At 38.1% G+C, this 12,620-nt stretch overlaps 1 protein-coding gene across 1 annotated transcript in view; it reads right to left on the bottom strand.

The window, feature by feature from the left end:
- Positions 1 to 12,620, bottom strand: part of DNAH17 (dynein axonemal heavy chain 17) — a 150,911-nt gene that overhangs the window by 117,320 nt on the left and 20,971 nt on the right. Inside the window, 5 exon segments of the mRNA XM_032239003.1 lie at positions 500 to 585; positions 588 to 681; positions 4,668 to 4,808; positions 5,608 to 5,711; positions 5,960 to 6,104. Coding sequence (XP_032094894.1) covers positions 500 to 585; positions 588 to 681; positions 4,668 to 4,808; positions 5,608 to 5,711; positions 5,960 to 6,104 — 570 coding nt within the window.

Genomic DNA, 12,620 nt, shown 5'->3' with positions numbered 1-12,620 from the left:
CTAGTGCCATATAATAGAGTGAGCTCTCGTTACTTGTCCCAGCTTCTGCCAACCTAACAGTTTGAAAGCATGCAAAAATGCAAGTAGAAAAATAGGGACCCACTTTGGTGGGAAGGTAATAGTGTTCCAGGCACCTTCAGTGTTTAGTCATGCCAGCCACATGACCATGGAGAAGTCTTTGACAGCGCTGGCTCTTGGGCTTTTAAACAGAGATGAGCACCACCCCTAGAGTTGGGAATGACTAGCACATACATCACTGCATGGTTCTGTCCTCAGAAAGGTATGCAGAAATTGCGGGGCGCATTTAATTATTCTTAAAAATTTAAGCACTGCTCTCCCTTTGCCTCATCAGAAACGATCAGTACTTTGTGTAAAGCCAGGTGGACCTAGTTTGATGCCCTCAGGCATTTGAACGAAGCAATAATCAACTGTTGCCTGACTGGTTATCACTTGCCCTAGATTTATTCAGGTGAAAAAAAATCCTTAGATTGGGACTAACCTTATAGTTGTGTTTCCCTTTTGCCAGTCGGGGTATAAGATTTGCTGTTTCATAGATATCATTCATTAAGTTTTCTACCATTTCCAAAAACCATGTTCTGCTCCAACTTCCAGTGATGGACGATACCTTAAGTCAGCTTTATACAACTCCATCCGTACTTCAAATAACGGGGCAACATTGGCCTGAAAGCACATCGGTGCAGTTTTCATTTGCCAGTTTTCAGTCTCATGTATAAAATTTTTGTTCTTTTCTACAAGCTCACTGAGCCCTTGGTCTTATCATTATGTTACAGTCCTATTTCAATGTATAAAGCAGACTTGCTTTCATTGAAGTGAATTAAATCATTTTAAAGAATCTGACAATTTAATCAGCAGGTACATAAGAGACCAGTATGTTATGGATTCAAAAGAAAATTATCCCTTTATATCACTTTTCTTTATTGTATTTTGAATCATTCTGATTTGTGTTATTCAGATTGGTTGAGATGGTAATAATAAAGTGCAGAACAATTGTAAAAACAAGGGAAGAGCAGTACGGGGGAGCAGCAGGACATACAGTGCTTGCTCTCCCCACCTCCACAGTTTTCAAAAGAATAATTCCCAAAGGTTTCAGTGGGAGGGGAATATGCATGCACACCCCTGGGAGTCAACAAGAATTGTGGGCCACATAGAAGAGAAGAAGAGCTGTGAACCCAGTAAATCCAAAATTGCTCTTGTATCAGTATGCCATTTTGAGCACTATTGGCTCATTACAAAATATGTGGGCGCTAACACATCTTGCTTAATTACTTTTACCAGGTAGTCCTTGGTTCATTTAGTGAGCGTTCAAAGTTACAACGGCACTAGAAAAAAGTGACTTACAGCCGGTTTTTCACACTGCACCCCATTGCAGCCATTCCCATGGTCACATGATCAAAATTCAGAACGCTTGCTGCTGACTCATATTATGACCATTGCAGTTGTCCTAGGTTCATATGATCACCTTTTGTGACTTTCTGACAAATAAACTAATGGCGAAGCCATGTCACTTAACAACCACGTCACTAACTTAACAACTGCAGTGTTCATTTAACAACGATAGCAAGAAAAGTCATCAAATGGGGCAAAATTCACTTACAAATGTCTCAGCAACATAACTTTTAGGCTACATTGTGGTCGTAAGTCGGGGGCTACCTATACTAAGAAGCCTCTCTGGACACAGAGATTAATTTATTGAGCTTTCATGCAAACATCTTCAAATTAGTATGCAAGTTTGCGCCCCTTAATATCTTGTGTTTCAAAGGTAGTATTAAAGGAAAAATACTTCGAAACTTCATTACTTACATCGGCTGCCATATTGCTGAGTAGAAACTGCAGTGATTGCGAATAAACTTAAAGTAGCCATCTAAGATTATTTCGTCTATATTCTACATAATGAGACCATATTACAGTTGTCTTGTCAACCTTGAACAAGTCTGCATTTTCCTGGAGATAGAAAAAAAATATTTCAGAGAAGCAGTGAATCAAGTTTAATCAGATCCTTTCTGTCAATAGTAATTGCTTTAATGGTCATAGAAAGAGTCATTCAACAATACTTCGGTAACTAGAATTTACCAGTACACATATGATCATTTCCAATATCAGTAAAGAGAAACTATGGGAGAGAACTAAGAGATTAAAAACATGTTCACTTTAAGCATATCCCATCACATATGGCTCTGCATCAGTGGTGGGATTCAGCCAGTTCGCACCACTTTGGGAGAACCGGTTGTTAACTTTCTGAGCAGTTTGGTGAACTGGTTGTTGGAAGAAATCATTAGGGCAGGGAACCGGTTGTTAAATTATTTGAATCCCACCACTGCAGTGTGTGCATGCGCAGAGCTGCCAGGAGAAGGGAAAGGCTAAGGAATAAGTCGTTAACTTTCTGAGCAGTTGGTGAACTGGTTTTTGGAAGGAATCATTAAGGCCAAGAACCAGTTGTTAAATTATTTGAATCCCACCACTGCCCTGCATCCACACTGATGGCTTGTAGTCCTTGACTTACCGCAGTTCATTTAGTGACCGTTCAAAGTTACAATGGCATTGAAAAAAGTGACTTTTGACTGTTTTTCACAGTTTCAACCCTTCCAGCATTCCCATGATCATTTGATCAAAATTCAGATGCTTGGCAACTGGTTCATATTTATGACCACTGGTATGATTCTGATGAGCAAAGTGAATAGGAAAGCCAGATTCACTTACAACTCAGTTACTAACTTATCAACTGCAATGATTCACTTAACAACTGAGGCAAGAAAGTCATAAAATGGGACAAAACTGACTTAACAACTGTCTCACTTAACAACAGAAATGTTGGGCTCAAATGTGGTTGTAAGTTGAGGACTGCCTGTATAACATTTTTTTTTACCATATAGTGCATTTGGGGCATTGTTTCTTCCCTCCTAGACAGGAACTCCTGTAACGTTTCTATTTCTAAAATAGCATATGCTTCCCTCAGAGCATTGTCTGTATTTTTTAACTGGGGGGGGGGCAAGGGGAGGGAAATGCTATCAGCTGTACATTGATTTGCAAGACAATTTCTAGATTCGAAAACAGAGGTAGATACCATAATATGAGCATGCTTGGGATAAAACCAGGCCTTCACTGCATTTCTGGCAGACTGACCAAAATATGCTAAAAGAGAGTGTAGCATGTGGTATCATGTAGGGTTTTTACAGTGAATCATCTGGATGGTTCTTAGAACTGAGGTTACATGTGTAAGTAAAAACTGCAGCAATCTGCAGAAAATATTTGCCTGTCAGCTATTCTTTGCTTGCAGTGTTCCCAGGCATGATCAAGGACACGGGATGAAACAAAGTAATAAACCTGCAACATTTTATTCACTCATTTGATAACACTTGATTCATTCAGCTATAACAACATGCACATTCTCACGAACACCTATGATGTAAGGACTAACCAATTATTGTGCCTTGGAGACTTGTTAGCCAATAATGATATAACACATAAAGTAGGTAGAGCTAAAGAAACTGCAAACACTATAAGTATGATGTTTCATGATTAATAATTTTGCTGTTGATTATTATGTCAATTCTGGTTGCTCAATAAACTTCTCTTGGTTCAGCTATCCGTGAGTGGATTACATTCTTTCATCTTCAGCCTTGGGACCCTAAATGCTACATTTTCAGTGTAACAAATTTTATTGTTAGAATGTCTCTCTCTATATATATGGACAACTGAGGCTGAAATACATATATTCTCAAAGGCCCACTTAACAAAACCCAGAAAATATTATGCCTCTGATGCCATTAATGAAACTTAATGGCCCATAAATAAATAAATAAATAAATAAAATAAATAAATAATAATGCTGTTTGATGCTTATCATGTTCCTTTCATTCATGAAAACAAGTATTTATATGGAAGGTTACAAATTTGACTGGTGGAAATGTGAGGCTGAACAAAAATTATTTGGCTGAGAGAGGTTACATATTTTTTTAAAAAGCTTAAAATCTTTTTTACTGTACCTTTTTACTTGAACCTCCTGTGAGTGTGAACTCAATGTTATTCAAGGGTTTACTTTGCAGTTCAATTAGCAAAATAATAGTTTTCAATAGTCTGGACCATTTTAATGCTTAAGCACACTTTACAGCTACTTGCGTATTTTAAAGTCATTTTGTAAATTGCCTTATGAATCTTCAAAAGGAAGACTACAAATGCTCTAAATCAATGACTTAAAACAAATATTGTGGTTTCCTACCACCAAAGTATCTCAGCTTCGTACTTCACACATTACAAGGAGTACACATATCTCAAGCTAACAGCCTCCACTGAGCAAAACCCTCCAAAAGTAGCTAGTAATAATTAGTTTCAAAAATAAATATTCATATTATAATGTAGCCACATAGGGTATAAAGGAAGACTGAAGTGCAAGAATAATGCACATTCTTTATATACAAAAAATCTCAGATTTAATCCTTGCTGCATCTAAGTAAGGTTCATGAAGATTATCTTAACCAATGTAGGCAATACTATGGTCAACACTGAAAGAGATGAAGTCATAATATATTATGATAAAACAATTTCCTATGTTTCTGAAAGTGTATAAAAACTAGTGCTATTGACAAACATAACATTCAACAAATAGTCCACATTACTATGAAAGCTATCTTTCTCTCATTCCTTCATACCTCCACCATACTCTGGATCTTCTGCCCAGCATCTTTGATTGCTGCATAGCGTTTGTTTATATTGGTTTGTCTTCCATCTAGATCAAGAAGGGCTGTCTCTTTGTTGTCTTTCCTTTCAAACAAAGGACTAGCTGACCATTCCTGTGAGAAGAAACAGGATAAGACGAAACTCCTTTAGAGCAGCTGTCACAAATAAATCTGTAGCCAATGCAATCCTAGGTTGCATTAACAGAGGGATGGAATCAAGATCACATAAAGTATTAGTACCACTTCATAAAGCCTTAGTAAGACCATATTCAAGTGTGATCTTACTAACGCTTTATAAAGCGGTTGCCATATTATTAAAAAAGAGGTAGAGACTGTGGAAAGAGTGCAGAATAGAACAACAAAGATGATTAGGGAGCTGGAAGTTAAAACATATGAGGAATCGTTGCAGGAATTCAGTTTATCTATTCTAGTAAAAAGAAGGGCTAGGGGTGATTTGATAGCAGTGTTCCAATATTTGAGGGGTTGCCACAGAAAAGAGGGAGTCAGCCTATTTCCCAAGGCACCAGAAGACAAGACAAAACACAACTGATATAAACCAATCAAGGAGAGACGCAACCTAGAAATACGGAGAAATTTCCCAATAGTGAAAACAATTAACCAGTGAAATTGCTTGCCTTCAGAAGTTGTGGGTGCTTTTAAGAAGGGACTGGGCAGCCACTTGTCTGAAATGGTATAGGAGGTTGAACTAGAAGACTTCCAAGGCACCTTCCAAATCTGTCATTCTATTCTGTTAAAACTAAAAATCAAGGAGCCTCCTCTTTTTTAAAAAAAGAAACAGGATAGGAAGTTCTTGTACAGCAGTTGTCACAAATAAATCTGTAGCAGAACAAAATTAAAACTAAAATCAAAGAACCTCCCTTTTTAAAGTGTCTGGTAGCAATGCTTTACTCACTTGCATAAGCTGTTCAATATTCTCCACATTTAATTTGGTTTTTTGAATTCTTGTCTCTAAATCATATAAAACATTTCGCATCTCTTGAATATAATCCATAACATCTGGATGGGTAATGGAAGGGAAACTTAGTTAGTAGCTAGTCTATCATTTCCCATGGAGTTAATATCCAGTTCCCAGAATTTTATCACTGCAATATAATGGCATTAGAAACAAAAGGCCATAAGAACATAAGAATGGCACTGCTGGCCCTTCTAAGCAAATCGGTGGCCTCTGGTTGTCCTTGCTAGAAAGAGACACAAAAATATTCCTCTCCTGCCACTGCTTCCTGCAACTGATATTTGAAGCGCACTCCCTCCAGTTTGGAAATAAGGAGATTCAGGGCAGATCCAGCTGGTATTAGATAAATGTACCTTCATTACTCCAAACAGATTGGTCTCAGCTTTCTCTAGGCCAACATCAATTTCTTCCAATTCAGTTTTTGACCAGAGGAAGTTCTACTGGCAAAATGTTCTCTTGATCTAAAAAAATAGGCAGTTATTTCAGGATGCATTCTTAGCTCATTTTGTAGATATATGGTATTGTCTTAATAGTGGCATATTTTATTTTAGTCCTCGAACTTTTTGCTTATGCGCAAGTTAAGGAGGGGGGGAATTATTATTATTTTTTGTCAAAAAAAAAGAAATGCTATTGTGGTAACTGAGTCCCGCTTTAGAAGCAATTTGTGTGGACATTCAGCAAGTTCAAAAAAGCTGTGAAGTTTGCAGAATTATATTAAATTATATTATGTTACATTACATTACAAGAGCTGTAGTAGTGCAATGGTTAGAATGTAGTACTGCAGGCCCAGATTGTTGGGGACAATAGGCTGACTCTGTAAACTGCTTAGAGAGGCTGTAAAGCACTATGAAGCGGTATATACAGTAAGTCTAAGTGCTATTGCTTATATGCAGTACAGGTTTTTATTTGCAGGGCTGAATTGTGCTGCTTTCTTATAATCCCTTCCAATTTATTCACATAATGAATGGATGGATACATGAAATAGCTCATCATATTTACATAGGCAGACGGTAGTTTCCTTCTTGTGCTTTTCTTGTGATTACCCTTATAGTCCATCTTACCATCTGCTATAGCGTTGAAATCCCCTAGAATACATATATTTTGCCACTCTATTTCATTTATCCTCTTATATAGATTAATATAAAATCTCTCTTGTTTTTGATTTGGGGCATAGATTCCAACTAGTAAAAAATTTTTCCCACCATTAATTATCTCCACCATTAATACCCTACCGTCTTTGTCTGCGTGTATTAATTTGGGGTTCAACCATTCTTTTATATACATCACAATTCCTCTTTTTCTGGTTTGTGCTGACGAGCAGAATGTTTTACCTAGTTTTGGACAGACCAACAGGTTATTGTACTTTTCTTTAATGTGGGTTTCCTGAAGACAGATTACATCTAACTTTTGTTTCACTAGATCCAACAGTACACGTTTTCTTTTGGAAGTTATGTTAAGACCATTTACATTTGCTGATAGTACATTCGTTTCCCATTCTTCAATTCCCTTACACGTTATTCGCTTTGAGGGCGCCTTTGGATCGTGTCTCGATGGGTGACCTTGCTCTCAAATCTTCTCTGCCATATCTCTCTCGTTCTCTGGCCTCTCCTGGCCCCCGCCCCTCTGGTTGAGTTTCAATTATAGTGTCCTCCTGTCTTAAAAGTCCTTCTTTATTAAATCTCTCATCGTCTGCTAGTAAAAGTTCCTGGAATTCTTGAGCTTTCGCCAAGGTATCTATCCGGTATTTCTTTTCCCTCCATGTTATCAACATTCCTTCTGGAAGGAGCCATCTGAACTGGATTCTGTCTCTATTTAAACGTGTGGAGAGGAAGTTGTATTTCCTTCTCTTCTCTGACTCTCTGTGGAGTCTGTTTTAAGATGAGAATTTCTTTACCCTTGTATGTTAGAGAGTCCCCTCTTATTGTACTTAGAATGTCCTCTCTCAGCTGTCTGTTTAGATCTTATGATGTCTGGCAAGCAATGAATGCAAGATGTAACAGTACACGGTTTACTCCCATCCACATAATTCATGGTCCCGTATCGACATGGTTTGGTCAAACTCGGAGCTACTCATGGATACTGTAAATATTGAAATAACAACCAACAAGTGGGCCGACCATCACCCAGTCTTATGGCAATGGAAGGGAAGGCAAGGATAAAAGCTAGGTGGACATTAAACCAGAACATACTACAAGAGAAACATTGTACAACAATAGAAAAGGAATTGGCTACTTCTTTAAAGAAAACTGTAAAGAGCAGACCTCAATACAAAATGTTTGGGACACGATGAAGGCAGTTGTGAGGGAATATCATAGCCTATATATAAGAAGAAACAAAGTGCAACAGGGAAAAACTTAATACACTGAACAAAGAATTAAGAGAGACGGAACTGCTGACCCAGAAAGAGCCAGAAAATAGTAGACACAGGGAAAAAGGTGAGTTAATTAAACACCAAATAAATTTGATCTCTCAAGAGGAATAGCACAAAACATAAGAGAATGAAGCAGAATCATTTTGAACATGCAAATAAAACTGGGAGATGGTTGGCCCACAAAATAAGAAAGGAGAAGGTCAAAAGAATTATTAAACAACTGTGTGACGAGGAGGGAATTTGAAACAAGAAATAGGAGAAAAGAAAAAAGATAGTACAGAACTATTATAGGAAACTATATAAACAAGAACGAAATTAATGAACAAGACATTAGAAAATACCTTATAAAGCAGAAGCTTCCAGTCTTGTCGGAGGAGATGAGAGAGATGCTCAATAAAGAAATCACACAAGAAGAACTGAAAAAGGCCATTCAAAAACAAAAAATAATAAAAACACCTGGGCCGGATGGGCTTCCGTCGGAAATATATAAAAAACTTCAAAATACCATAGAAGACAAATTATGAGAACTATGTAATGAGGCACTACAAATGGTAGGGTCCCAAAATCATGGGGGGAAGCTTACATCACCCTAATACCAAAGGAAGAGTCGGACAGTAGCAAGGTCCAAAATTATAGACCCATATCCCTGTTAAATGCAGATTACAAAATTTTGTATCAATATTGGCGGAAAGACTAAAAATAATATTAAATCAAAGTATCCATTCGGATCAAAACGGCTTTCTCCCAAAAAGACATATTAGAAACAATACAAGAATAATAATTGATACCCTGGAATTCTATCAAACAAGATCCGAGAAACAACTCGCATTAATCTTTGTCGACGCTCAGAAAGCCTTTGATAACCTAGATTGGAACGTTCTAATCACTCACTAAAAATGATGAAATTTGGTGACAAATTTATTAGATTATAGAATCTATATATTCACGCAATCTGCAAATATTATAGTCAACGGGGAACTAACGGAGAGGATACAAATGGGAAAGGGTGTTAGACAAGGGTGCCCGCTCTCCCCACTACTATTTATTATGTCACTAGAGGTCCTTTTAAATCGGATAAGATCAAATCAGGAAATTAGGGGCTTGACCATAAAAAAAGAACAATATAAAGTACAGGCCTTCGCGGATGACATGGTCTTTATTGTGGAAGACCCCTTACTTTCAGGACCGAATTTGATGAAGGACATTGAGAACTTTGGGTGTGTGGCCGGTTTAAAATAAACAAGGAAAAACACAAAATGATTATAAAAAAATTTCCCCAAAAACCAGATTGGAGAACTAGAGAAAACAATGGAATTAAAGGTAACTAAAAAAATTAGTATGTAGGGATCTGGCTGTCTGCGAAATGCTCTTCCATAAAGAAGACAACTATGATAAGTTGTTACAGAATACTCAAAAGGACTTAAAAAACCTGGTCAAAACTACAACTATCACTGATGGGAAGAGTCGCAGTAATTAAAATGAATGTTTTGCCAAAAATCCTCTACCTATTTCAAACGGCACCGGTTAAGCTAGGGGAAAAAATTTATAATGATTTGGACAAATGATTCGAAACTTTATATGGAATGGTAAAAAAGCCCAGAATAAAATATATGCACCTGCAGGATAAAAGAACTCAAGGGGGAATGGATTACCGGAATGGAAAACATATCATCAAGCAGCAACAACTATGTGGATAAAAGAATGGGTAATGTTAGCTAATAAAAGAATCTTAACAATAGAGGGCCACGACCTGCAATACGGGTGGCACAACTACTTATGGTGCGAGGGAAATAAAATCCACAATTATTTTAGTAGTCACCATTTAAGGGGGGTATTGATTAAGGTACTGGCTCGAAATTAGAAGGAGATACTACAACCGCAACTACCTAAATGGATTCTCCGACGGAAGCCCTGATATACCCGAATTTGATAACTTGGATAAAATTGTTACCTACCAACAGTTGCTAGACGACCTAAACAAACTAACCCCAGGGAAAATTTGGCTGATAAGTGAGTAACATCGATTGGTGGCCATATCTTCAATTCAAAACAAACACAAATTCGATCTAGCACAACCCGGCTTCCAGAACAAGAACCAGGAATTAGATAAAATTTTAATTGGACGCAGATGAAATTAATTTCAAAATATACACTGCTTACTGATTCGAAAAACGGAAGCAGAAGAGTAAAAGAAGTCATGGATTAACCTGGGCCCAAAACACATCGGCCACACAATAGACCTAGACGACTGGGAAAGAGTCGGGGAATGGAACCTAAAATTGACAAAGTCGACGGCCTATAAAGAAATATATATAAAATGTTCTACCGCTGGCATCTTCCACCGACAAGACTGGCGAAATGTCTTCAAAAGTTTCGGCATATGCTGGAAATGTAAAACAGTGCTGGGCACGTACTACCATATGTGGTGGACGTGTCCGGTAGCCAAAGCATATTGGAAGCAAATACTAGGATGGCTGAATGGAATCTTGTCAATTAAACTATGTCTTAAGCCGGAAACTTTCTTATTAGGGATAATAGATCAAAAAATTGCAAATCTGACCAATACCTCCCTAGTCCATATTCTGACAGCGTCCAAGGATTGTTTACGCACAGTGCTGGAAGAGTGAAAATGCCCCACCAACCCTATGGTGATGAATAAATTTTAGAACTAGCAGAAATGAACAGATTGACGATGCGAATTAATGACAAAGAAGATACAGACTTTTATATAGTCTGGGAGAAGCTGTACAAATGGCTTGATGAGTCAGTGAAGACTTAGACATACAAAGAGATAGCTGACTAACCTAATACGATTAACCAATAACTCAAATGACAATATACAACAACTGAGAGATAAGCGAAAGGGAGAAATGTATCAGGGGCGAGAACCCACCGTCGAGCAATTTTGTTACACTACAATGTTGGGAAAAATTTAAAAAGCTGATAGGAAATCCGCTATAATTACCTGCATGAAATTAGCGATTAAACTTCATTTTAGATGAGGCGAGAGGACTTATAATCCTTGCCTCTTCAAGCAAGGAAAGGAAAAGAGAACCAGGTTGTCCTCAGCAGAGGAAAATATGCAATGTAACAAAGGTTAGAAGGGAGGGGAAGGAGGACAGTAGGGAGGGTCAGGATGGAGAGGAGAAAGGAGAGGAATAGGAAAGGCAGAAGAAGGGGGAAGGATAAAGAGGAGGGAAGAGAAAGAAGAGAAGGGAAAGAAGGTGGGAAGAAAGAAGGAGAGAAGAAGAGAAGAAAACTGGGGGAGGAAGGAGGGAGGGAGAAGAGAGGGTAGTAAAGAGGGAACAGAGGGAGGAAAGAAAGAGAGAAGGAGTGTTGAAAGGAAGGAAGGAAGGAGGGGAGGAAAGGAGGAGGTTAAGAGAAAAGAAAGGAGGAGGGAAAGAGGAAGGGAAGGAGGGAAGGTATGTGTGAAGGAGGGGGGGACGAGGGAGGGAAAGGGGGGGAAGGAAGGAGGAAAGGAGAAAAGAAAGGAGGGAAGGCAGGGGAGAAGGAAGTAAGGGGGGAGGGAAGAAAAGGGTATGGAAAAGAGAAATGAGGGAAGAGAAGAGGGAGGGAAGGAATAGATACCTAACTTGATGTTTATAATGATTGATAGTATGGGAATATCTCGAAATGTAGTTTTACTGTTTTTTTACAAGTTATGGATGTTGTATTTTCTTTTACCAATAACATCTTTTTTAAAAATTAAAAAAAAAAAAAAAGAAATAGCTCATCAATTCTTCCTGACAAAGAAAGATGGGGTATGCCTCTTTATAATCTAATGGAGCTAAGTGGGGTGGGGGATTTGTCTTAAAAGGGGTCAGTGAAGAAAATGGGAAGTTGCTAAGATTATAACAAAAAGCAGAAGAAAAATATGACACTGGGAGGCAGTTGTGACAGGATTTGATTACTCCGACCGTCTTCTAGTTCAGGAAGCCTAGATAAGAATTCTCTGAGTTGAGTACTTTATTGCCAAATGCCAAGTCAGGGCATTGGAAAATAGCCACTCAGGTTTGGATTCTGATTGACTCTACATCACAGAGACAGGGTAGATGACATTCAAAGAAATAATTTCTTCAAAGCTTAGCCTGATTGGGAGGCAGATTTCCAAAGATCTGTTGTGATCTTTTCCATCATTCTGTGTGTTTGGAACAGAGATTCAGCCTCCCTTCCCAACATCTGAAGTCTGAGAAATGTGCCCAAGTTCCCTAGGCTTTGCTTTTTTTGGGGGGGGGGGGGGTAGATTTAGCTTTGACTATCTGAAACTACTGTGTAAAGATGGGCTCCAGGATTATGTCCAATTAGCATCTGGTACTATTTATCAATCAAAGTATACTTGATTCCAGTTTTCTGTATTTGGTGGCATAAAATTTAGGTTTGATAATTCTGTTGTGATGGAACTGATCATTACCTAAGGAATGAATCATTATTCAGACCATCACTTACCGTGACTCACAGCTTCTACAGATTAGCAAATAATGAAAGATGGATTGGAATGATTTCTAGTAGATTCCAGACACAACTGAAAGACTGTTTAGGAACTATTAATTGTCTTGAGGCTTATCTGAAAGACAACAGAGCT

This window comes from Thamnophis elegans, chromosome 2, assembly GCF_009769535.1.
Source record: "Thamnophis elegans isolate rThaEle1 chromosome 2, rThaEle1.pri, whole genome shotgun sequence".
In the NCBI taxonomy this organism is placed as follows: Eukaryota; Metazoa; Chordata; class Lepidosauria; order Squamata; family Colubridae; genus Thamnophis; species Thamnophis elegans.
Note: the sequence above shows the minus strand (reverse complement) of the source record. Positions and strands in the feature narration are given on the sequence as shown.